Source organism: Harpia harpyja, chromosome 8 (genome assembly GCF_026419915.1).
Source record: "Harpia harpyja isolate bHarHar1 chromosome 8, bHarHar1 primary haplotype, whole genome shotgun sequence".
Classification (NCBI taxonomy): Eukaryota; Metazoa; Chordata; class Aves; order Accipitriformes; family Accipitridae; genus Harpia; species Harpia harpyja.
Genome location: NC_068947.1, coordinates 31,912,849 through 31,940,163, shown reverse-complemented (window position 1 = coordinate 31,940,163; position 27,315 = coordinate 31,912,849). Strand labels below are relative to the sequence as shown.

Genomic DNA, 27,315 nt, shown 5'->3' with positions numbered 1-27,315 from the left:
ACTGACTTAGAGTTTGAAGCCCTGATGATTGAGCACTTCCATTCAGCTCATCTGCTGAGGCTGGGACCTTAAGAGGATAGCATTTCTTTTGGGGCAAAAAAAAGAAACTCTTGAAATGTGATTAAGTCACATATGGACAAATAATCCAACATTCAGAACTGGATTAGAATAGCATATGGAGATTCCTTTTTTGGGTCTGCTGTAGAGTGAAATTTATACTAACACAGGGAACCCCATATGTACAAGGCCCTGTGCAATATTTAAGCTTTGTTTTAAGGATGACATGCTCTCCAGTGCTGCAGTCCAGACAAATCCCCAGGCATTACTTAGGCAGAAGGTTGACAGTTGCACGGGGTCTTGTCATCTGAGTTCCTTCTCAATTTATTTGTTAGGACCTCTGCAGACTAAGGAATAAATGCTACAAGAATTGGCTTTCAGTTTGTTCATTACAGAATAGGTAACATTAAATGAGAATCTGCAGCTTTTCCAATTATTTAACAAATGATCAGAAATAAGTATCCATTTTCATTTTGCAGCACGTGAAATCATAACTTCTAATGGAAGAAGTTTCTGGTTCAAAGTTTTTGCAGCCTAATACGTTTATCCGTATTCATGGGGGAACATAGAGAGCTGTAATTACTTTTCTAGCCCACTGAGTGCCTGATCGTTTCAAATATTTATTCTTCTCTTTTCCCACTCAGCTGGGTGACACTGGTCGGTACACCTGCATTGCTTCAACCCCAAGTGGCGAAGCTACATGGAGTGCATACATAGAGGTCCAAGGTAAATCAATTAGGGTTTCTCTGCACGGAGAAAATACATAAAGGAAAATCAGAAATTGAAATGCAGAAGTTATCTGACTGTCATAAGTTGCCAATGCAGATGTGAACAGCGTTTAGCTTACAGCTGCTTCCTGTCTATACTCACCATTGCTCTCTCCTTTGTTAGAGTTTGGAGTCCCAGTGCAGCCACCAAGACCCACTGACCCAAACTTGATTCCTAGTGCTCCATCAAAACCTGAGGTTACAGATGTCAGCAGAAATACTGTAACATTGTCATGGCAACCAAATTTGAATTCAGGTGCAACGCCAACCTCTTACATAATTGAGGCCTTCAGGTATATGAGTCTCAGGTGATCTTGCTGTACTTATGCTTATATATAGTATGTCATTGAAGAAGCACGTGCTAACCTGCAGCTCTGTGTGTTTTATCCTTAGCCATGCATCTGGTAGCAGCTGGCAAACTGTAGCTGAAAATGTGAAAACAGAGAGTTTTGCAGTTAAAGGGCTAAAGCCTAATGCAATTTATCTGTTCCTTGTGAGGGCAGCTAATGCATATGGACTAAGTGACCCAAGCCAAATATCTGATCCGGTGAAAACTCAAGGTAAGCTTTTGATACTGAATATTTTAGGTGTCCACAGTGGCTGTCACAAGTTGACTGAGCAATACCAGATGCAGGAATTCTGATAGCTTTCAACTGTCTGCGTGTCCTGGCTGTAATATATACTAGATAGTAAAATAGAGTGTTTAAACTTGCATTTCTCTGTAACATAGACTCTGAAAGCTGCTTAGACAGCATATTGCATTGCCTAAGGGAACCCTAGTATCTCTTATCCAAAGATAGTTACATCTTGCAGAATAGCTTTTGTTAGCAACAAAAGTAATCTCAGATTTTTTAAGTTATCACGCAAATCCTCAAATTCAGTGGAAATGTTATTATTATGTCCGGTGAATCAAATGAGGCCTGAGACTGAGACAGAGAGAGAAACAGCACATAATCTAAGTTGGTTTCTGCTGCATTAGGAAAGAGAAAAGTTTAAAATTTGAAGGAATTGGGCATCATGAGCCAGTAAAGAAGAGGTTTTGGCAATATATTAAAAGTATTTCAGTAGTACAGCTATTGAAAGTAAAATACTAGGGAAGAGAGACAATGCTTACAGATAGCCAAGTGGAAGAAAAGGCTGGGTAGTAGTGGATGACAAGTCATCTGCTGACACCAGCTATGACTGAAGTCCAGCTATGAACTGCATCTGGCTATGTAAAATTTAAAATAACATTGTGTTCACGGTAGAAAATAAATGACACTTATGATGGTGTACAGGGAATAATGCATTGTGACTTTCCAGCCTGCATTTTTCCGGTACAAATATTTAGATTCTTCAGAAGGGAAAAACTGGACGTACTCTTTTTCAACGGAAAAGTGATAGAGATCATCTCTCTTTTTCTCTGCTTTTCCTACTTACTGGAGAAATTTACCCATTGGCTTATTAAGAGTGCCTGTGTTGCATGTTTGTTTCTTTGTTTGCATAAGTAAGTACATGTTTGTGTTTGAAAGGAAGTTCCTTAAAGGAAACAAAGCATTTTCCTTTGGTGACTTTTCATTTTCTCTGAAATTGGTCTGAAAGCAAGTCTTTCTTCTCTCCCCTGGGGAGTGAACAATTTCACATTGCTGTCCTGTGTTATTATGCATTTCTCCTGATGGATGACAATTTCAGTGGATATATATAGACAGCAGAGTCAGGGCCACATGGAAAATAGGGATTGCACGGGTTCCTAAGCCTGTTACCAAGGAGAGATTTAGTAGCCTTTTAGTGATTTCTGTATTCCTGGGAATAGGGCAATACACGTTATTGTGCGGGCAGGCTGCAGTGTTCTGCACAAGTCCGTTTTTCATGCAGTGTAGTTTCATTCCTGGAGATGAGATGAGGTATTGGGTCTGAATGTCCCAAATGAACTGATTACCGTCCTGACTCTGATAAACAGCGAACGAGGCAGTGTTCTGTTCACTCAACAGAACTGAATGTTTTATAATGGCATGGGAAAGCTTTGCTGTCCTCTGGGCATTTAGTAGAGCTGAAGACCTGAGAACCACACAAAGCCTGAGTGAAAATAACAACCAATAGATAAAATTTTCATCAATAGTAAGAAATGTAATCAAGTGTTAAGTTCTTTAAAGCAGTTCCATTCTTCTTCCAATACTGTTTCAGTTTTGTGGAAGTTGTGGTCTTGCTAAGTAAGTTCAAAAATTTCCCAGTTCACTTTTGTCTAGAGGGTGGTATAGTCTTGTCCTAAATGCATGCCCAGACCAGGAACCTAACCTGCCTTCATCTTTACACTTTACCAACATTAACAACAACATGCTTGGGTGTTCTTACTGACAGTCCCTGTCTCGGAGGCTTGGAGCCGAAACAAAAAAACACACGTATTGTTGTATAGCACAGATGTGCAAATGGCTGAGCCTATTAATAGCTTGATTCATATTGTTGATGACTTATCTTTTATGACTAGCAGAGATAGAACCAATAATTCCACTGACTTTCCTGTTACTTTCTAAGCAGGGTGATATTTAGGCAACTCGCCAAACAGAAGCTTCTATCTTTAATGCTTTCAAACTTTGGGGGGAGGGAAATACTCTGACAAATGAACTGTTTGGAGGAACATACTACATGTAGATGCAGCAGTGACTCAGGGGAGGGGTTTTTTGGTTTTGTTGTTTTGTTGTTATCAGTGTTCCTTGCTAAGAATCCAGATTTGTCACCCACTGACTGCGTGCTAACCTCAGTTTGCTTCTTTAACTTTGAAGAAATCCCATCTTCTTGTAAATATGTTGAGGAAACTGTATGATAAAAGTTCAAAGTGACGTTGATTTTGTATTCCCAAGTGGGAACTATATTTCTGGAAAGAAACTTGTCCTCATGCCTTGTCCTACAGTAGTTTTACAATGTTTTTTTTTTTATTATTTAGACAAGACCAAAAGGTGGCTGAGAACATGACCACCATGCAAAAACACATGCTTTACAATTGTTGCACTTGCATTTAATAAGTGTCTTCTATATCACCATCAACTGTGCTATCCAAATCTCAGCTTTCAAGATAGTCTACACACCTACAGTGACTTATCACAGTAGTTGTAGCTGCGCATAAATATATACACAATTTCTGTGTACTCTTTCTTTGGCACTTCTTGTAAGCAGACAGATATGGAAATTTCCAAGGTCTTCAGAGAACTGAAACCTTGAAGATTTCCTGATCTTGCTTTGTCACTAGAGGAGGTCTTTGTCACTAGAGACAGAGAAGTAGTAGGCTGGAGCAAAGTTTATGTAATGCATTACTCTGTATCTTGAATTAGATTAATTTAAAAAAAAAAACAAGAAAGAAAGAAATCACTGTAAGTACTTTTCATGAATTTCCCAGTCTGTGATTTTTAGCCATAGTCAGTATGGTATTTGTTTAAAATGAAGGGATAAAAGAGAGATATATGAAATCAATACAGAAATTACATTACTCTGCGTCCATAGTACATGTGTATTTTAGACACCCTATTAGTGATTGCCCTATAAATTTTATACATGTCTGAGAGTCATTCCAATTCAGTTAAATATGCTTTTTTAAGGGCTCTGCATGCAGAAAATATGTGTTTCCATTGTACCATTGTGTATTTTGAGATTAATTTGTCCCTTCATGCATTTGAACAATTCTTTTGGCTATAGAATAGACCAAATGTTAGAAAAGCCAGACAGCACTCAGCTGTGCCCTGCCTCCTGTTACTGAAGTCACTTGTCATCAGAGAAGCTGCAGCCACATGACTCATTTTTCTCTTTTTCAGTTGTTACATTTATTTTGTAATTAAATACAGCAAGTTTGCCCATTAATATATCTGAAGATACAGCTTCTGCTTTTGCCGTTCTTCATAGGTTTCCTGGTCTCTTGGAATTTGCAATGGGTAATAGAACGTTTTCTCCTCCCAGCAGGAAAGAATAAAGAGATGCTGCTCTAGTCATTTACCAAAGACATCCCTGAGTGTGTTTTTAATTTTTATGCAGTATTTCCCTCCTGTTTCTCTCTGTCGAAGAAAGTGCCGTGCATTGATTTGGTACTACCTAAGCATTGGTGATTTGTTCAGGAAAATATTTAATGTAGTTTTTTTGTTATGTAATTGGGAAGTACTTAGGGTAAAGTTTATTGGTGATAACATCATATGCTTTATGATCTATTCATCTGTATTTACATATACTTATTTTAACATTCATATATACTTGTAAGAATGGAATCTTAAATTATTACAGATGTTCCACCAACAAGTCAAGGTGTGGATCACAAGCAGGTCCAGAGAGAACTAGGTGATGTGGTACTACATCTGCACAACCCTACTATCCTTTCTTCCTCCTCAATTGAAGTTCATTGGACTGTAAGTATAAGTCTTGTGTCATGGAGGTGGTTATATATATTGCTGAATTGTACTGTTTGACTGTAGTGGAGTCATACTTTAAGAAGCTGTGTAGTTTGTATGCTTGCAAATGTTTTTCTCTGGAATGGGTGCTATTTGGGCTTTGCTTTCCTACTTCATTAAATTTTGTCCCATTTTCACCATTTTATGTCTCCATAGAGAGTGCTGTTTACAATACAGTGAGAGTTTCAGAGTTCTCCTCTGGAAGACTGATCAAAGCCTTCTTAAGTCATAACATTTGAAGCTTTTGCACTGCTTTCAGTAGGAAGTGTATCAGTCCCCTAATGAGATAACATGAGGACTTCCCTGTCTGTCAGTCACCAGTGGGGAGAAGTACCGCATAATTCTGTTTGAAAGTGTTACATCCATTCTCCATACATACTGAGCCATGCACCGAAACCCATATAGCCTCATATGAATCTATCCTTTCCCACAGTGCTATGAGTACGCACACTACAGGGAGAACAGACAAAAAGGGCAAACGGTTTTCAGATGTTGCGTTGATGTTGATCTGGTGGGAGGAAACAGGAAGTTGGCCGTGTGGGGGTTATAGTAGAGGAAATGAAAGAGTGAGGAAACAATACCGTATGAGTCCTGAAGCAAGGGGAATTGGAACATACATGAAAAAGATTCAAGTAGGTTTACAAGGTGGAGGCCTCAGTGAAAGAAAGGATTAGAAATGGCTTACTGTGGGAGACATTTGGCAATCAGGAGGTAGAAATGAAGAGAAAGAACAACACGGGAAAATGCAAGTACCAAGCAATGAGGTAAGAAAATGTAATTCAAAGAAGAGCAGTTTTAAAATAGAATGCAGAATGAAGAAGAAATGGGGGATAATTATACCAGCTGCAGGAATAAATCCAAAGGGAGTGAGCTTTGAGGTCGTCTTAGGACTTCCATCTGAACATCTCAATATATTGGCAGGGACAGTGCAGGAGGGCACAGGGTGTAGCCCCTGCCATGCCATGGCAGAACATTTTGAACAAGAACAAAAGGCGTTTTGACTTTGTAGAAGAGCCCTAGCCCAGTGGAGTCCTGGTCCATGACCAGGGCTCCTCGGTGCTGCAAGAATACAAATAATACCTGCTGTGTTGCATGGTAATTACACTGTCACCTACAGTATGGCCACCTGCAGCAGGCAATCTCCTGTTTTAACCAATAACATTAAAACATCTTTGAAGTTCCTAGCACGATTTTGTTTGACCTTTACTTACAGAACAACCTTTTCCAGACAGGCAGTTTTTGTCAGTCTCTTGGGTGGCCTGTGGCTTCTCTGCAATTTCAAAAATAAGCATTACCTCAGTTTCAGCTAACACATGCATTCTTTATGTGATTATTAAAAATGAAATATGTTGCTTTTTGGAGTAAAATAGCAAGCAAACAGTTTTATTAGATCACTGTATGAGGTGTTTGAGAATAGGGAGAATCTGATGCACTTCAAAAATTTTTGTTGTTGTTGTTACTGGACTTTCTTATTCATCAGAAATTGAAACTAGTAGTTAAAAGATAGTGAATGCTCCATGAGAGATCACTTCTGTAAGATAGCTTTCTGTTTCCGCTATAGCCAAACGCATTGAGTCCCACCCTCATTTACATTAAGATCTCTTTCTCCATACGTGTGATACAAAATGACCTTGGTCTAAAGAGCAGTCAGGACCACTGGGTATCATTTTGATCTGCTTTTCCAAGTCTCATCTGTGTTACCATACTGATTTTTTATGAGCCGCTTCAGAGCCCTCTCAAAACAGCTCTTTCCCTCCAGCAGAGGAACCTTCTGCTGAGTGGGTGGACATGGAGGAAGTGCTTGGACAAATCTGCTTTCTGACAGAGCCCAGCCTAATCACAGTGATGGAGATAGTGCCAGCTGGCTGCCCTTTCAATTCGCTTTCTCCAGAAGGAAGCAGGCAGGAAGCAGTGCTCATTTCATGGATTTTGGGAGGCTTCCACACCTCGGGAGAGTTGGCAGGCTCTCTCTTTGATCTCTGTATTCATCACCCTGAGTTGTGGAGCTGTAGATCCGCTGCCCTCGCCCCCCTCCTTCCCCCATGTGCCCCCTGCCCTGACGGGCAGGTTCGGGTGGGCAGAAGTCTGGCCTGCTCGGAGCTCCCATCGCTCCGCAGATGCAAAGGCTGTCTGGTTTACGGAGCTGGGGCATATTATACAACTCCGTTATCCCCCTTTAATGCCTTCATAAATCCACGGAAACCAGCACAGTTCTACCAGCTTCAAACAGATTAATGCACTTGTGAATCAGGCCTGTAATTTGCTGTAATGCAAGGAGCCTTCATCTGCTTCGGCAGTGTTGTTTACTTTGAGTAAAATGAATGGATAGTCCAAGGACTGCGCATAGTGTCACAGACATCATTCCTGGTTCGTATTTGTCAAAAGATGTGTTGTGTGTTCTGCTGTCTTGCCAGGTGGACCAGCAATCCCAGTACATTCAAGGATATAAAATTCTGTACCGACCTATGCCAGCATCCTATGGAGAGTCAGAGTGGTTGATCTTTGAAGTGAGGACTCCAACCAAAAACAGCGTTATCATTCCTGAGCTGAAGAAAGGTGTAAACTACGAAATCAAGGCCCGCCCTTTTTTTAATGAGTTTCAGGGAGCAGATAGCGAAGTGAAATTTGCAAAGACCCTGGAAGAAGGCAAGTAGGAGCCAGACTGTCTTCATCTTTTCTTTTTGAAGTAGTAGTCTGGCCTGCTTTCCTCTGATACATTCATTATTTGATTTTGTTTGAAGTGTGTGCTGTTAGAGACAGCAGAGGAGACTGTGTTGGACTGATGATTATGTGAATTGCTTGGTGACACAGAAGTAAATATTCAGAACCATGCAGGAGAGACAGAGAGAGAGGGATGTGCAAAACCCCCCTCCAACACACAATGGGAAATGTGCTTTTTATCTTCACTGCAGTGTGCACTCCTCCCTGCTGAGTTCATGGTCTGGTCACAAGTGACTTCTGTCAGATTCAAGCACTTGCTAATCACTATCTTGAGTAGATAGCAGACACCACAGAAATCATCAAAGCGCTGTAGCTGAGGGAATGGAAACCACATTTTTAGAAGGCTTTTATATCTGGATCAATCAGTAAGACGAAAAGATGAATGAGGGCAACAGATATAGTGGACTAAATTATGTATTTCCATCTCATATGTGTGCTAAAAAGAGAAGGTTCATGAAGCTCTTCCTTTTATTGCTGCTCAGGCATAATGAGTATGCAAGATGGCCAGTGCCTCTGAATAGGGATTTCAGTGCCTCTGTTGGGACGTGTCACCTTTCCCCTTCCCTCTTCCCTCCCCAGTACAAATGCTGTGTAGGTCTGGTTTATTGCTGCGAGTGGTTCAAGAGGTGTGCTTAACTGCATTCATCCTAAGCATCAGCTAAGCATCCAGTTTTAGAAAGACTATTTAAAATGCAAAACATAAATTATTATTATAAATGTGTTAATATTAACACATTCTGTCCTGATTTTAGTAGGTTTTGTATTACTCATTATTATTTACACACTAGAGGAACTGCATTAGCATTCTGTTGGGGTCAATTTGTAGACTTTATCGTTCAAAACTGTTGATCCTGGGCGAGACAATTTGCGACCAGTGAGGAACGCAAGTGCTTGGGACTGTGACATTCACGTAATGGGTATCTGAGTTTGGAGAGTCTGGTGATGAGTGTGACTTCTCCTGTCCTGCCCAGCAAGACTGCAGCAGAACTTATGAGCCTGGTTGCAGGTTCACACACTTCTGTATCATTTTATCTTGTGGGCAAGAACTGTCCTCAATGAAGGGTGGGGCATAAAAGAGTGCATTTGTGTAGCCCAGAAACGATCTTCCTCTTAAAAAAGCTCACTGCTGCGTGCGGCAAACTTAACCGTTCAATCCTTCTTTCCAACCACACAGCTCCTAGTGCTCCACCTCAGAGTGTTTCAGTAACTAAGAACGATGGGAACGGGACGGCAATTGTGGTCACCTGGCAGCCGCCCCCCGAGGACAACCAGAACGGGATGGTTCAAGAATACAAGGTACTGCTGGCATGCCTTGGTCCCCTGGCAGAGGGCGTATTGGCCGGGTAGTGACAGATGAGGTTTTTCGTGGATGCTTGGCTCCATCTACTGGTTAGTCAGAGCAAACGGGATAGAAAATCACTTCTTTGACTCAAAGTCCATATTTAGGAATTCTGTCTAGATGGTAGAAGGCAATTAAAACAGCCTCCATAAATCAAAGCAAAGGGTCAACACTCTTAATTAAAACAACTGCCTTCTTGCCTTCATTATAACTTGAGAAATGCACAGACAAGTAGAGAGGGAAGCATACCTGTTTGAGAACCGTTTTGTGACTCAAAAGACATTGGCCAAGGTAATAAATATAAGCAGGCTTAATGAGTTGAAAAGCTCAGGGATAATAATTAACAGTGTTAAGATCAGAGTAAGTTAGGCGTAACTGGGTAGTTAAATGGAAAACTTTCAAGTAAAGAATGTGCTTGTATAATAATAAATTTATTTAGTGTGTAGAAATTTTTTTTTCTTTCACACAAACATAGTTTGCATTATGATATTTAATTTTTGTCAAATTGTAAATACATTATAAAATATCATTTGCTGTTCTTCTAGCAACATACACTGTATTTATTTTCAGTTCAAATTGTTTTGCGATAATTTACATAGCAAAGTAAATGAAGCTTATTCTTCCTAAGCAAGCTACAGGCACTGTAAATGTCTAGTTGTGGGTATCAGGTAAGCTTTATAGCCACAGAGAGGCAGGATCTTTGGTTTCAGTCTCCTGCAAATGCACATTATTGAGAAAATTTTTCAAATGAGAATGCCTTGGCTATTTTTCAGGTTAAAACACTGTGCTATAGACATATATTCCTAGCCACCAAAACTCATTCAGCTATTTTTTTTTTCCTTCAGTAGAAATGGGAAAGGGAAGAGATCACTAAGCTTCATGGTCAATTTAGAACAATAAAGCGCCTTTCAAAACCTGGTCAATTGGTAAAAAAAATCAGTTTATGGCTTAGTTTCAAATACGTAATGTAATTGGAAAAAAAATACTTGCAAAGTTATTTTATTTAAAGACAGACCTTGAGCTGAAGAGGTGGAATTATTTCCATCAAGAAGCTGCATCAGAGGAATGTTAAACTTGTAAGGACAAAACAATAAAAGTCAGGAAATTCACATTTCCAAGTGGATATAATACCTAACATACCTCCTAGCATTCAGAGGTAATAGGCTATCAGGTATAGGAGCAAGTGTCTTGTAGTGCTTGTGTAGCAGTAGATGGCACACTGGCATGTTTCACATCTACATTTATTGTGTGGATGCCATTATTTTCCTTTGTGCTTTTCACCGTGGACAGAAAACACACAATGAATATATATGTAATTGCTATTTAAGTTGCTATATGTAATGAATATTTCTGTCTAAAAACTAAATGAATGCAGAAGCAGTGGTTTAAGATTAAGAACTAATAACAAGAAAAAAACAAATAGAAGTCTTGTAAAATTTTTTCATTTTTCTATCCTCTTTGTTTTTCTATCTCCTATGTTTTCTCCCAGAAAAAAAGGTACACATGTGTGGGGGAAGTCTTTGTTTTCTCAGCAACTCAGATCTAAGGCAAGAGTGTACCTACTTTAATTAAAGGATAAAATAAATAGGAAGGAGGATACCATCTTAATTGAAGAAGTGTCAGTAGCACACACAAAAAGGCAGAAATTCAAATCACAGCAGAAGTCATTCCCTCCTTCCCTAGCATGAACTTAGAAATTCTCGTTATACTAATTCTTTCTTCACTTATGTGTCTATTCTAATGTGAATTCCTTCTTCCTTCATAACATTCTAAAAGTTCATTTTCACTTGCCTGTTTAGGTATCAATACAATATACTATAGATACATACATAACATATACAATAGTATGGCAAGTACTGAACAACCTGGTGTTTAACCTAACATTCTTGTTTTGTGAATTTCTCCATGTATTTGAGTGCCTAAGAACAAAACATTTTCATGAATTTGTAGTGCATAGTTGTAACTACGTAACAGGTTTTTTTACTGTTTGCACATACACCATTGTACAAGGTGGCAGTAAGAATTCTGTGAGAATGACATAAGTCAAAATGTAGATTTAAATCTTTTGTTCCTCACTTTATCAAGTTCTTATTTACATAAGAGCATTTTCTTGGACTATCCTTTAGGATTTAAGAGCAATACTACTGATAATTATACTGCTACTACTACTGACTGAAACGCTCTCTACTTAGTATCAGAACACAAAAAGGAGATTCTCTTCTCTTTGTGTGCTCTGACCTGCTCTGCAGCAGCAGTTATGTATATGCTGTGGTGGAATTCTATTTCAAAGGAGCTTAAAATACATTTCAGATCCTCACAGTGTTCCACTAGCCTTGTTTCAATCTTTGGCATCCAGAGAAGGAAAAAGGGTCTTACAATCATGCAGGCCTAAAGAGATAAAAATATCTCATCATATTGTTTCTCCCTATCATTTAATATCACTGATGTAATTCATAAAGTGGTGAATTGAAGTCATTAGACCCGCGTCCTGACCTTAACCAAAAACTGAGATATGAAATTGTGCTTCTGTCTCTCAACAGAAGATGGCATATTACTCAATCCTTGCCTCTTGCTGCCATTTAAAAAAAAAAAAAGATAACTTCTGGATTCCAGCATGACATCGGTTCTCTTGTGATGTCATGTGGTGAAAGACTTGCCCTTGAACTTGAGTGAAGAAAGCCTTGCTTGACAAATGATTCCTGAAGAAGAGCATTGCAAATTCATTTAACTGAATGCTCTTACTTTGTTGTTTATGTGAACGGTTCTTGGCTACGGGGCTTCCCTTATTTGTTCCATGTTACTAACGCTTTTAGTTTTATTAGCACTGATGTCACTGGTTGAACTGTAAATGAATTACAATAAACCCATAAAGAATTCTAGTAGTTGGAGCTGCTCTTTGGAACAAGAAGTATCTTTTCAGTATTCATACAGTGCCTAGGACAGCAATCCATGACTGTAGATGTTAGAGTAGTGGCAAATTCTAAATTTCTTTATCCAGCAGAAAGGAATGTGTCATCCTTCCTTCTACTTACCCTTCGGTGTTGAATTTTGAACATTTATATGTACCATACACTTACTTCCCTGCAGGTTTGGTGTCTTGGCAATGAAAGTCGATACCATATAAACAAGACGGTAGATGGTTCCACCTTTTCTGTAGTCATCCCCTCTCTAGTTCCTGGTATTCGATATAGTGTGGAAGTGGCAGCAAGTACTGGGGCAGGACCTGGAGTGAAAAGCGATCCCCAGTTTATCCAATTAGGTAAGCCTGCTGGTAATCCTGCCTCTTGGTTTCAATGATTTTTGTTTGTTTGCTTTTGTCTTTTATGGCACCAGAAATACTTTCAAGACAAGTGAAACAGATAGCGTTACTTGATCTCTGGAATAGCAGGATTTGGCACTTCTGGTTTTAAACTTGTCTTAGAACTGCATTCTAAAGATGGGATTATAACAACACAGGTTTTTTTAATCTCCCAATTCAGTAGTGCTTTTTGGTTATTGATTTTTCAAAGTGAATTTTCACACTTAAGACTAGTGTAATAAAACATGTAGGGGAGTATGAATGACTAAGTGTTGGCTCACTTTAGTTTAGGGATGTAATTTGTCTTGATCAGATTTTATCTTTCTTTATTGAAGAAAAAACCAACAGCATGCTAAAATTAAGCACAATAAATATCAACTATGTGTGAAAGCTAGTAAATAACCTGAGTACAGGAAAAACAGGTACGTAGATGATTTGCAATAATCTTGACCTCCTAACTTCGTTTACACCAAACATTTCTCTGTCATAAATGCAGATCAGCGGCACTGATCCTTGATGTATCTGGGAGAAATGCATCTTTGCTATTGGTTAGCTGAAGATTATTTAAAGTAGCTTTAGGTATAGTCACATGCTGGTTTACCAGTATGCCTGTATCAAAATACCTTATAATTATAGTAGATAATTGTGAAAGCAAACTCAGCGTATTGCTTTGGACTTTATGTCCGTCTATCTCTGTATCATTAGTAGATCTTCCTCATTATTTCACTTTTTATATTTAAAAAATCTATAACTACTGCATGTGAAAACAAGACCGAATGACTAATGTTCTCCGGAAAATTACATGTACATTTCCTTGGCTATTAAAATGAAGGTCATCTTTAATTTAACTTATACAGGCATATGATTTCCAGTTACATTAATAGAGATTTTACGACAAAATTACACACAGTTTATATGATAATCCATTAATATGTGCAAAACCCCATAGTCATTTGTTGGATTGTTCTTTCCTACAGCCAGCTTCCATTCACAGCTTCCTACAGCCAGCTTTCCAGTCAAAGTCAAGTTTGTTCTATATGGCTTAGATTTTGAAAATTTTAAATTAGTGAGGCTTATGAGTATAAAATAATGGGGTAACCTCAATGTTCAAAGCCAAAGACTTCATAACCACTTTTTTTTTTTCCTTTTCTCTGACGATAAGCAAATGCTAAATGAAGGTGAATTTTATAAGGGAACTTAATCACTTTGGGGTTTTGGTAAGTGGAAAAAGAAAAAAAATGAGACTGTCGGGGTAAGATTTTTGCCACCTTCTGGCTTTGTGGCCATTACTGACACTATGTTAGAAAGCATGAAGCAATCGCACAGCTCAGAGGGTGCTCAAATGTGCAAGTCTGGTAGAATCTGTATATTTCCTTATGGTTGGGGTTTGCTTTCATAGTCTGTACTGCTTGCTTCTAATTAAGTGGTAGGGCCAAATCTACATATACTGTAGTAAAAACCCCATAATTTGGTTGTTACATGGCAAAGATTTGGAGACAGGAGTCTTGTGGAGATCCATGCTACTAGAAGCAGCACGAAGAAATACATAGACAGTGCTGCAGTCATTTCAGCAACTGCAGGAGGCTGCTGAAAATTAGTACTTAAATTTAAGAGGAGTACCGTTTAGTAGCACAGATCAGCCTAAAATCATCAAGGCAGAAGAATGGCTGCAGTTTACCTAGCTCTGCCCTGTGATACAAGTTCTCCTACAGCCCCCACAAGGAAGCGCATTCTTAATTCTTGGATGTGCTCCCAGCATGGGGGTGGAGCAGACACTGGAGTTTTCTGGTAGCTTTTCTGAAGAAAGAAAATTAATTTGTTGATGTCATCAGTTGGCACTTTTTACCAGCAATAAATTACATGGCTACAGAGAGAGGGAAGCGAGGCCAGGGAGCAGGAGGAAAGATGATTAAGGATGCTACTTTTAGAAGATTTGAAAGAGTCCTGACTCCCTGTAACTATATGCACTAGGAACTGCATGTTTGCCACTGACAACTTCAGGTTTCTGCATTTCTGTCACTGATCCTAACTATTCCTCCAGGAAGTCTTTTCCTGGTATCTGAATTAGTACAATCCTTACTTTTTTTTTAACTAATTAAGAATTCCGTGTGTAGAAACAGGATATACTATGTGATTTAGATATTCACTTACTACTTTTTTGAAGAACTTTTCATTAAAATCAAACATCTATCTCCTTATAATGTGTTTTTCTTACAAAACTCTGAGGCAAGGTTGTGGCTGGCTCTGGAACATCCAAAGAAGAGGTTTTCTTCCCCGGTGCAGGCAATGCTCTTGCGCAGCGACCTCATATTTGAGTCTGTGTGCCGTGCAGGCTGCTCCAGGGTTTGTGACTGTGAGAAATGCCTGGGCAGAGTTTCGGCTGGGTGTGTGACAGGAGGAAGCTTCACCTTTCGGAGGCGCCTTCCAGAACAAGGCGGGAGGACAGGAGGCATTGGATTCTCTGAGAGCTGAGGCGTGCAGTCGCAGTCCCATGCATCAGCTGAGCTGTGATAACTGACCTTGTGCACGCACTTAACCTGTTACAAAGACAGGTACAAATTGTAAGCTCAGAGCTCTTTCATTTTCTATGTCTCAGCTGACACGAAGCAGCTCACTGAGCTGCAGTACCCCAGACTTCCTGTGCCACCAGGGACGAACCAACAATATACTTGCTTGTTATTCAAAAGTCACCTTTCAGCGTTTAAAATCATAAGATCAACTGAAAAATCATGTGTCTTCTTAAAACACTCCCCTTGGGACTTCTGAATTTTCCTCTTGGCTTTTGAATGACCTTTTAAAGTTTTCTGTGGAATTCCAAGGTCTGGAAAACCATTCGTTTGTTTGTTTTAAAAGAAAAGTTGATAATTTACAGAAAGAAAGAGTGCAAGAGCTTTGATGTTAAGGAAAAAAATTCGTATTTCATGAGAGCTAGGCACAGCTCACTATATTGTGCTTATAAGACTGTGCTGTGGAGAAAAAAATCATAGACTTTTGACAGAATTTTTTTTCTTGTCACGACTGGTATCTTCAGGACATTGTGTACAAAAATGCTTTGTCCAGAAAGGTGAGAATTATCACAACAAATTACTTTTTGCTGATCTCTAGCCTAACTTTTGTACAGTGATGGGTTACTACCTATGATAGCTTGGCAGTATTACCTGTGCTTGTTGGCAAACAAGCAGTGAAACTGGAACATATTGCACCATATTTTGCTCAGGGTACCAGCTCTGAGAAGCCCCACAACTGCAGTTAATGTTACTCTTAAACACATGATTTGTATGAATATATGGTATGCAGTTATTTATTAAGAGATGTCTGCACAATTATTGTAAATATTGAGTGCGTTATTCAACCAGTGGATGTCTCAAGTGTACAAAACACAAGAAAGTCTCATTGAATCGTTATTATTCTAATTGCTTCATTTAGGAGATGCAATTTGTGAACTAGCTAGCATGCCTTCAGGGATATTATTCTGTCAGCCCTTCAAGTACTTCTAGTGTGATAGTTGTAAGGGGTTTTTGTTGCTATTTTTGTGTTATGGCCTGCAAACAACTCAAAAAAAGTAATCTTTTTTTTCTTCCCTCACAGCAAACCCTTCCAAACCAGTTCAGTGTTGTCTCCTCAAACTGTATGTTACAAGACTGAAGTGCAAAACTGATATTTTTCCAGTTTTGGAAATGTATTTAACTAGGAAGGAGACAAAACTGCATATTCTTAACCTGGTAATATTTTACCAAATAATGTTCATATTGCATCGTGCACATATATTTGAGGAAACACTCAGACATTACTTTGCAGATTCCAGGTGTTTTGGAAATTTTGAATTGCCAGAATTAGCAATGTCAACAAAACTTAGAACTTCCTACTTACTGTTTGTACATTTTGTATACTGAATGAGACAGTCATATGGAAAAGTACCATTCCATAGGTTGTACATGTACAGGGCAAAGTTAAGGTTGCTTGCACCCCTGCGAACCTGGAATTTCCTGTCTTTTTTGAATCTTTGGCATTCCAATCTTAATTGTATATTAATCTTTTATTTAACATTTAACAACTTAAATGTTAGATTTTACATTATTTATATGAATATTTAACATTAGAGAATTAGAAGTCCCAGTTCTTCTTGATGCAAATCCTAATTAGTTTTCATTGAAGTTTGAAACTTAGACCTCCAAGACAGTCAAATCGGGTAGCTTGTGAGCAATAGCCATAGCAACATTATCTGTGATTAAAAAGAAGGCTCTTATCTTGGGGTAGAAGAAGAAGGGATGAGTCACTGTGATAATATGCTGGTTTCAGGGAGTTGTGGGATCAGCCTGCTCCAACAACTCTGAGGCATTTTCAAGTACATAAATGCTGCGGCTGCTGCTCTGGCAGTAAGATGCGCTTTGCCGTAGAATGTTTATGTTCACTTATTATTTTGGCACGTCTCCCCGAGGAGTGCAAGCAGGAACAAGAATGTTGATTATGAACCATTTATATATCAGTCAAAGCTTCCAGAAATTTCCTGGGATGGAGAAAAAGTACTTTTTTTAGTTCAAGGTCTCTTTTCCTGACTGATCATTCAGGATCTCACAGGACTATTACGGAGAGGGAAGATACCCTTCTCAAAGAAAGGCTTCCAAGATAATGTTCCTGGAAACTTTTAGTAATGAGGGGTTCACTAGATTTCATTCCCTTTGCTTTATATTTGGCTTACTTTCTATTTTTGAATTATAAGAGGAGCAGGACGTGGGTCAAATGTGGCCTCTTGAAAGCCCTTCCATCTTCTTTTCTATAATGCTGTTTGTATGACTGTACATGAACACATCCACATTTTTCTCTTCACCATGTGTGTGAATGTATACCAGCTCATTTAATGTAATGGCTCTAACAGTCCACCCATGTACAACGTGCCATAAGCTTAGTTTCTTAAAAGCAAATATACATTATGCAGTTCTTATGCTTGCAATGGCTAGCAAAATAATACCATGAAATGAATCTTAATTAAAAATTAGAACAATAAATGTTCAAAGAGATTCTTCAGTATTTTGTAATCTTCAGACATGCATTGACTGAGCAATGCAAAATGTTTGTATATATAAAAGTACTGTCTTTCTGTATGGCTGAATTGTTGACATGTTTAAAAAACATTCTTATTTGGCTTTTGAGTTTGTGATTTTTTTTTTCCCCTAGATTTATTGTTTTAAATGTATATATTTAAAAAATTAGAGAAAAAGTATTTATCAGTCTTCTAAACTTATTCAGGACCATAGGTTCTCCAGAAATCTTTTGTTCTATTCCATTAACATGTATAAGGTAGTGTAGCTGTTTAAAAATATAGAAATAGTAGGCTTACTCATTTTGAAAAGAGACTGATGATGCAAGTTTTCATATCTTAATACGGCCTCAGCTGCAAAGAGACAAAAGATGAGATAGAGAGTGACAGATTTAATTCATTGGTCACGGTATACTTTATATGTTTAAGCCCATCTGGGCACTTGTGTGGAACTTCACTTGGCTGTCTCCATAAAATCCGAAGCAACCCATCTTAACCTTGCACAAATAGGCATGAAATCTATAAACCCAGCAGACACAAAGGGTGTATTAGTAAGAAAAGAATGAGTCTGCCTGGTGAACTTTCAGACTAGGCAGTGCACTTAGGATCACAAAAGATAAAGGGATCTGAAATATGAAATAAAATTTCCAATAAGGTAGCAGTCAAAGGCAGTGGTGATTCCTCAGCAAAATAGGTATTTGACCTCGATGTCACAAAAACTGAAATCTGGAATTTGTCACTGGAAGAAGCTGTTACTACTTTAACCATTTCCCATTCAAAAAGGTATCCTTTTCCAGAGGAGGTTTGTTATTTGTATGATTTGTTGTCATTCCATCTCCTGTTTGTGTTGCAGTTTCTTATATTTTATTTAGGCTTCTTTTGGAATAATGCAAGACAAGTCATCATAAGAAAAAATAAAAACCTATTCGCTGCTTAGTTCATAGGGAAAAGGTATTGGTTTTTAAGTAAATAGGTTTTCATTTCTTACATAGTTTATATTAATAGAATTAATAACAGTACCTTTCTCCTTAAAACACTAACCTCTCATTCTGAATCTGATGTCACTACCTGTAGCAAAAAACAACCAATCGTTACATTTACACAAGAGTAAAAATGGGTATTTCAAAGACTAAGCTGTGGAATGTGTAAAGCAATATCTGCTCTGAGTAAAGGTTTCAAATTCTTGCCCTCACCCTGTGCAGTAATGAAATTTCCAGTAAGCGCTCACTGTAGTGGTAAAAAGTCAGGAAGGCAGTATTTTGTCTTTGAGTTGCTTCATTTCAGTTAGAAAGCATTGGTCACTAAGTGAATATTCTTACTGCTGTTCCTAGAAGGTTCTTGCAAAAGTTCAGTATAGAAAGAGCAGGAAAGACTGATTCTTACAGGTGCTTTCTCTATTAAAAAAAACCAAACCCAGTGTGTAGAAAAATACATGTTCTTTATTTTGATGTGGGATATTTAAGGATGAACTGTTTTCGAAAAGGGCTGCTTGTTCAGTAATAATGAGACTGCTTGACTATTTTTACCAAGTCATCTCATTTTTTAGTTATCCTTTAGCTTTTTCATCCACATCAAGAGGGCAGGATTGGTTATTTTGTACTTTTACTTCTTTACATCCTTTTAAATATTCAGTCTTTTTTAATTGAGGTCAAAGTGAGACTGCAAATAGTATATTAGACTGTGTAATACAAGATTTAAGTCATCTGTGAGGAACTGCTAAATTAAAATGTATCCCTCAATACCAACCACATCTGCAGGTACTTTGAATTTGTAATTCTTCTGTTATTTTCAGTTATGAGAGTGGATGTTTGGGTAGCTGACTTCTACCCATTCACAGAGCTCAAAGAACAGACTACGTATGTTTCATACTTGAGCTTTCTTTTTCTTGGTGTATTCTTTGCTGACTTTCTGAATAATTTTCTGAAGCTGGTGTTGCTTTGCTAAAATAAAAATTAAAAAAAATAGCAGTCCCCAAGTTTGAAATTTATGAACCTAACTTTCTATTTGTAGGCCTAGTGGCTTGATTTTAGCTGGTTTTGTAAACAAAGTCAAGTCAGTGAAGTTGGAGGTACCTGTCTTGTATGAAAAACAAACCATTTCTATCTAGACCTGTTAAAAAAGCTTTTGAAGAGCAGTCTTAAGGATTTTACCTTGAAAAACTGGAGTATGGTTATGTCAGTTCTTTTCATGCTGCTTTTACAGTTCCTCATTCAAATTAATTGGCTATTTTGGGTGTCTTTTTTTCAGATTCTCATGGAAATCCTGTGTCTTCAGAAGATCAACTCAGTTTAGCCCAGCAGATTTCTGATGTAGTAAAGCAGCCTGCCTTTATTGCTGGAATTGGTGCAGCCTGTTGGATTATCCTTATGGTCTTCAGCATCTGGTTGTATCGCCACAGGAAGAAGCGAAATGGACTCGCTAGTACTTACGCTGGTATCAGAAAAGGTGCCGTATTATATATTTCAGTCTGCTGGCTGCTGAATGTCTGTTTACTGGCTATTTATCTTTAGTCTCTTGTTCTTCTAAGACTCGATGCAGGAATTATCAAATTACCACAATTCTTTCAGGAAATGTGGATCAGGAGCCAATGCAGAAAGCAGCAATATTTACATAATGTGTTAAACCTGGCTTTAAAGCATAAGCCTTTAGCAAAATACCTAGACTAGCTTTTCATAAAGATACTCCTACAAGTGAGAAGTGTAAAGATGGATTTTTAAGGCTGGGAGCTTCCAGTATGCCCTTGCTGCCTGACACTGTACCATCTGAAAAGGAGCCAAGTGGATGGTAGTTCATTGTCCCTCCTGTTCAGTTCTTTGCTTGCTGCTAAGAATACTAACAGTGGTGTACATTACAGTAACACTTTTGGTGCGTGTACTTGAATTTCCTTGTGTTCCGGGGGAATGTGGTGAAGTGGCTGTTTGCAAAAGCACAACAGTCAATAATACTTTCCAAGACTCTTTCATAAACGCTGTTGTGAAACCCTTTGTTGCGACTGAATTCTGGGGCTATCACATCTTGCATTCGGTTAGAATGGCAGCGGTGGGACTAACTTAAAGCACTTTTCGTTTTCATGTTATTGATGCCTTTTATATCAGATTGTCGGTGGGCAAGCAGTGCTTTAGAGTATACTCTGTAATAAACAAAACTAGAATCTCTACCTAGAAGATCTTCTGGAATAAAAACTTGATTTCTCCTGATTCAAGAATCTTATGATTAAGCCCTGAAGTTAAAGCTGAATTCAATATGCTGCAGTTCATTACATCTCAAAGCAGTACCTCATAGGCACTCATAGAGTGAGAACCATGAATTCTGGAATGAATCAGAATATGGGAGACCCTGCTTTTGAAGGAATAGAGGGAGAATGTTTGGTATTTAACAATCAAAATATGGACCTAGGCTTAAAAGGTGCACACAACGTATGAAAGGTGTCATGAGATTACATTCTTCAGTCACTTCAAGAATGAATGTGTGATGGGCAAGACAGATAGGCAATTTTTAAACAGTAGCAGTGTGTTGCTATGAAAAAGCAGCAGTGCTAAAAATAGCAACTGAGTGAGTGGAAACGTGGAAATAGTTCCGGAGTGCTGCAGAGTTTAGGTGTCCTCCATGCTATTAAAGTATCAATGCTCGTGGTAGACTTCAGGCACAGTGCTTGTAGCGGAGTTGTAACTACAGAAATCAGGGATGAATTTCACCTTTGGTTTTGTTCTGCTACGATTTCTTAGATGTGACAGATCCCAACACACTGCTGCATTGGCCTGCGCTGTTTTGTTTTACTAATAGCATGCTGCCATACTGCCTTTCTACAGTTCTATCAAACTAACATCACTATGCTTTCAGCAGTACCTATGATTAAGCAAAAGGCATACAATTTGTCCTTAAAAATGGTTACTTTAATGACATCAGCTATTGTTCAAAACAGCTGTGTTTTTCAGTATCTGTAAAAATATCTTTTGTGTACATTGGTGAGGATTTTAATGAAAATACACAGAAAAGTAGAGTCTGCATCTCTATTATCAAGTGTTCTTCAAGACAAAAGCCATCTTTAGTGAAATACAAATTGCAGAGTAGTTTGCCACTCTGCAGTGCATCAAGTCATCACTGCAAGCCCAAACTTTCTTCAGTCTTGCACTTATTTATTTATTTTCATATTTAGCTTCAGGGCTGACATCTGTTAAAATACTTCACTACTCCCACACATACATATTGTAGTAGCACACTCAGAAGAGTTTATTAATAGAAGCTCTGAGAATTAAGTTGTTCTTTCGTGTGGTAGCGATAAAGATTTCATTTAGTTGAACCTCTCTTCATCTGTTCCTCAGTTCCTTAACAAACTAAAGTAGGTTTAATACTTAGCTCACAGAAGAGTAATGAGACAGTAGTTGATTTTTTTTCATGTCCTTGTGATTGCAAATTAATTTTGAGACACTTGATTCTCTTTTGAATAGCTCTGGTTTAAATGCACCTTCTATTTTAATGAAAGCTTGTTACTATGGTTCTACAGTTTTGAATGTAGCTAAATTAAACTTGACTGTGTGAAAAGGCCTAGCTCAAAGAAAATACAATGGAATTCCCAAGATAAAGAGCTGTGCTACAGATGAAGCCTGAAGTGGGCAAATGCTCAGAGGTTTTTCCTTTTTTGCTTAGTGTCATATCCCTGGAAATAAATCGACTTGGTAAAAGGGGGGAAAATCTACAGCATATCCTAAATTACAACAACAAGACACTCTGGACTCCCCCCAAACATCAGAGTTACTGTAAAAATTAGATTAAGCAGTTGTTCTCTTAGCCAGAACCTTTTCTTTCTGTGCCAGGTTTGCTGATCAAATTCTGTCTCAAGGCTACTTTTAGTGAATATTGTTTCTCATAACATTTCTCTTTGCTGTCATTAGATCGAAAAGGGCAATGTTAGCCTTTTTCTGCTCATCGGTGGTAGGAAAACTATACTGTCTTGTCAACAGGAGGGGGAGCATGTGCTAATAGGAGGAGCAGATGCTAGTGCTCTGTATTTGGATTAGAGACCCTATTGATCCAGAGAGGATTTATAGTAGCTGTGAGAGTGAAGATTGTCAAGCAATGTCATTGTTCTGTTGTTAACTTTTCCCTCTTAAAGCCAAGGGTTGAAAGGTAGAAAGGTGTTAGATCTAGGGAGATCTTTAGCCTTTTTTTGTGATTATTTAAGAAAGAAAGATAATAACCCTGTTTAACAGTCTCGTCTGTGAAAACAAAAATTAATTGCTGCAGTAGATTTTAGTGCCTTTATTGCAGTGAGAGTTGGTGCCATTCTTGATTCAGAGACAGTAAAACAGCAGTCCTCTTTGTTCCTTTATATGATTATTATTTCCTTACTGAATACATAAGTGTGCCTATTAGTTCAGCGTAATGAGCATTTACTTAGTGAACTGCAGATAAGATTCAATAGGACCTTGATAAGGCTTTGTTAAGGAATTTGTCATTCTGCATTCTAAAATGATTAACAGTGTGGGGGTTTTGTTTGTGCTATGATTTTCAGAAAAACCTAAAATACCAAACTGAGAGGTATTTGAAAGGCTAAACCACAGTCCAGTCCCCTTAGGAACACAATAGAGTATCAAGCTTTTTTTTTTTTTTTTTCAGAATAGTACCTGCAGAGACAAGCTTCTTTCTGAATAACAAATTTAATTTTATTTCTATATCAATGTGACTGAACGACTGGGTTAGTTATATACATTTGTTTTATGTTCAGCTGTCTGCTAGGTTTATACTAATGTGGTATGTTACCCTTTCTCTCTTCAGCTTAATAACCAGTTTGTATTTTGTTTTGATTTTTCAGTCCCGTCTTTTACCTTCACACCAACAGGTATATATTTGCACTTTTCCCCCCTTCTTTGTTACTTTAGCATGTGTTTGTGGTACTGTTTCTCTTTTTCTGACATAACCAGCCCAGCTGTTCTAAAGGGTTTTTAAAACAATTTCATTAATGACAGGTTTCGTTATTTTGTTCTCTAAGTAGTGTATATTTGCTTTGTAGCTGACACTTTTCCGTTTGTGTGTACCATTTTGTAGCATACCATTTGATGCAAGCATGCCATTTTGTAGCATGATCCTGTCAGTTTGTACAACCTGGGCTCTCTTCTTGCATATTGCAGAGGAGTACTGTGGCCTCTTGCATCTAGCGATGCAAAAGGTGCTTCTGACGGAGGAGGAATGACTTAGCAGAGCCCAAATGCTGACTTGAAGGGGTTTCAGTGGGATTATAGTTGGTGAAACATTTGCTTCTTTTCTTTCCTCTGAATCTGCATTAATCCAGTGACCTAGGAGTTGTCTGCTTTGGAAGATACAGTAAATCAAAGTGTTATTGCAGTTAGATTTCTTTGCTTGCTGCCTTAAACTGTATTTGTGCTATGAAATTTTAAAATAATCATCCTGTTCTACATAAACAGAGGTATATTTCAAATTCAGGGCGGGTTTAAAATAATCTTCTATTTCTTTTCACTTGGAAATGTACAAAATCTGACATAACCTGAGCCATAGCCCACCAAAGTCCATGAGAGCCTTTCCGTTCTGTAGAGCCAACCTTCAGTCAGTCCCACAGTCTGGCAGCTCAGCAGCTCTTCCTCTACAGTAGATAGAATTCAACACATTTAGTACCCACCAGTATACTGTATGCATTACCTTTGGCTACAGCCTGAGTGAACAGACAGGTTGTTTCTTCCTCCTTTGTTCTAAATCCCTTATTTTCACAAGAGGTCTATGAGACTTGCAGGACATGTATATCCGGGCAGGGTAAAAACCACCTATTCCCTCCTCTGCACACTCACATTAGCAGGGCATATTAGCTCAAAATCAGCACTGTACTAGTTTGGCCTCTGGGCAGCAGCTGGGTTACATCCTTCCAAGTTGGACCACAGATGAAGCCATCTCATGTCTGTCTGCATTCATCCACACAAACCTAATTGTAATGGGTTAGGTTCTTATCCACATGCTTTTAATCACATTGAATAGTGTCTTGTTTCAAAAGTCATCCTATTATGTTTAGTGGAGTTGCTTACTGTTCGGCATGAGTCAGAGTGGCCCTTAATGTTTCTGAAGTCCTTTAAGATCCACAGTGGAGACTAATTCAAACTATTATTATTTTGCTGTTACTTCAATTGGCTTAACAGAGGGCTTCTATTGCAATCACAATTGTAGCACGCTACTGAAATTCTGCAGAGGTAGGTAGGTTAGCTAACGTATATTTTCTCAGTTGGATTCTTAACATTAAAAGAAAATATCAGGGCTCCATAAGATAGGTCAGAGCTGCAAAATAAATAGCACTGAGATTGTAAAAGAAGAAATTGGAAAAAAACACAAAGTACGTAAAACATTTAAAGGGGAAAAAAAATCCTTTTTCAATCCAGGATCCCAGTCATTAGGTCCATTGACTTAAATCGAAACAGACCCTCTTCTTTAGCACTACCTATAGTAAAAGACTTACCTGTAGCAATGCATCCTACATTTTAATCCTGTTATTGTAATCACTGCCAGCATTTATCTCTCTCTTGCAGACTCCCAGTTTGGAGTTCTTCTAAAGAGCAGAATTTGGCTGCTTTTTTTCAACACATTCCTGTTTGGAAAATGTAGAATCCATCAGCATTTGCAGGGAGGCAGTCTCCTTAACCCTTTGCCAAACCCAGTGCAAACCTGCAGAATTTATAGCACTGTTTCTTCTTGGATCTTTGCATCCTAAAAAAGAACTTCTCAATCATGATGCTTCCTGTGAAGGATATGCAATCCATGCCAAGAAATAAATGCATGTGGACATCCACTTTGTTAATGTGTAATACTTCTGAAATGCTAGCAAAACTGTTCCTTCTAATTGAGGAAATATTCTTTCTGCCAGTTTTTTTTTACCAGGATTTATAAAAAAAAAAATATCATTAATAAATCCAATTGTAAAATGTTATAAAATTAGTAGCTTCTGTGGACTTTTGAGTGTGCCTGTTCCATGAGTATATTGCAGTAACATTCAGAAAGAGCATGTGTTTTTGCAGTAGGTTCAGCTGTAATGAGCCATTGTTTACACTGGAAGTAAGGTCTGTTATAGAATCGTGATACCTCTTTAATCTTAGCAAAATAATAAGGTAGAGCAAAGCTTTAACATCTAGCCATTCATGAAATAAATATATGACCTAAATTCTTCCACAGAGTAACTCCACTGAAGTCAGCAAAGTTATGTTATGCATAAGTTCAACCTGATGTATGGCTTCCTGCTTTCTTAAGTGATACATGTGTGTGTTTGTGTTTTTCAGAACAGAACTGAAATATAAAACTTTGCTGGAGCTAAGACTAGCAGTTACCGAGCAACACAAGTATTATGTATAAAATGCATTTGAAGGAATAGATTGTAAGATGAGACTCAGAATTAATGTATAAACAATGCACATTTATTGTCTTGGCTAAAATGAAACAAAGGCAAATTTAATACTGCTATTTAAGGAGTCTTTTACAATTTTAAAATTATTTCTTTTTTTTATCTTTAACTATTTCAGTAACGTATCAGAGAGGAGGAGAGGCCGTAAGCAGTGGAGGCAGGTAATTATGTGCTTTGTTTTTAAAGCTATAAATTGTGTGCAACTAAATTTAAGGATGCTAGGAGTACAATTGTCCGTGTAAGTGATGGCAGAATAATCACTTGCAAAGATATGTTTTAAATTTATTTTATGAATTTACACATTTTTGCCATATTTTTCTGTTTAGAAGGAGAATATATGGTTTGAATTTTTAGGTTGATTTCCAAAGAATGAGTTGTAATATTATCAGCTTTGTTAACCTGTAAAAACTGCATCTCAAAAAATGAGCAGCAGAGGGAGCGCTTTAACTTCAAAATAAAGACTTGGCTTACCAGCTGATTAAGGGAGTAAAAGTAATTAAGTAGTGGCATTTATGAAAATTAAGAAATATAGTTGGTTCACAAATACTACAAAGAAAGAAAACATTTATTGGAAAAAGAAGACATACGCAGCTTTTAAGTTGACTTTTCAAGAAAAAATCTTTCTGTGAATGCAAAACAGTTAAAGCATCGCTTACAAGAGACAGGGCACTGAAAGAGAGGGAAACAGATAGGTTTTAAATTTAAAGCCCCCCGCTTTGAGAACCTAGCCCATTCCAGATTGAGGGTTTAACTAAAACATGTTTACTGGGTTTACGTTATTACTTAATGAATGGCAATGGACAAAACAGTAATTTATATTTCCTGTGTAGAGGTGGTATTTTCTTCTGGAGGCAAAATACCGGTTTTAGCAAAAAAGGCAGGTCAGAGCAGTGTCACATTAGTGGCACACCTTTTTTTTTTTGTCCTAGGTCACATTCAGGCATGTCTTTTTATAAGCATCTCAGTTAAAGATTTGGCATGATGCTGAAATAAACTCTAAAATCTCAGAGAGCAGCTGGGCGATAAATTCCTATATCAATTCCTGTTTCACAGGTGGCATCTTGTGATTCCTAATTTGCAAGACCATACAAAAATTCAGTAATGGTAAAGATTAGGCATAAAATTACACATTCCTGGTCTACTTGAATGCTGTGCAGAGGCGAGGCTATTCTGCTGCTGCTGCTGCTGAACCTGGCATGTTAAGAGCAATTGCAGATATCTCTGTCCAGCACTGTATGCTGCTGCCTTATCATAGCCATAAAACCATGGAGGAAAACCTCTGTAACAGTTACCATGT

General features: G+C 38.0%; 1 protein-coding gene across 7 annotated transcripts in view; it reads left to right on the top strand.

The window, feature by feature from the left end:
* Positions 1-27,315, top strand: part of ROBO1 (roundabout guidance receptor 1) — a 760,895-nt gene that overhangs the window by 703,914 nt on the left and 29,666 nt on the right. For 6 of the 7 annotated variants that reach the window (XM_052794285.1, XM_052794283.1, XM_052794279.1 and 3 more), the window contains 10 exons: positions 702-783; positions 949-1,117; positions 1,218-1,384; positions 5,067-5,188; positions 7,645-7,876; positions 9,126-9,247; positions 12,378-12,549; positions 19,874-20,071; positions 23,439-23,465; positions 26,137-26,179. In XM_052794285.1, coding sequence (XP_052650245.1) covers positions 702-783; positions 949-1,117; positions 1,218-1,384; positions 5,067-5,188; positions 7,645-7,876; positions 9,126-9,247; positions 12,378-12,549; positions 19,874-20,071; positions 23,439-23,465; positions 26,137-26,179 — 1,334 coding nt within the window. The remainder of the gene's footprint in view (positions 1-701; positions 784-948; positions 1,118-1,217; positions 1,385-5,066; positions 5,189-7,644; positions 7,877-9,125; positions 9,248-12,377; positions 12,550-19,873; positions 20,072-23,438; positions 23,466-26,136; positions 26,180-27,315) is intronic. The other variant, XM_052794280.1, reaches the window with a different exon arrangement.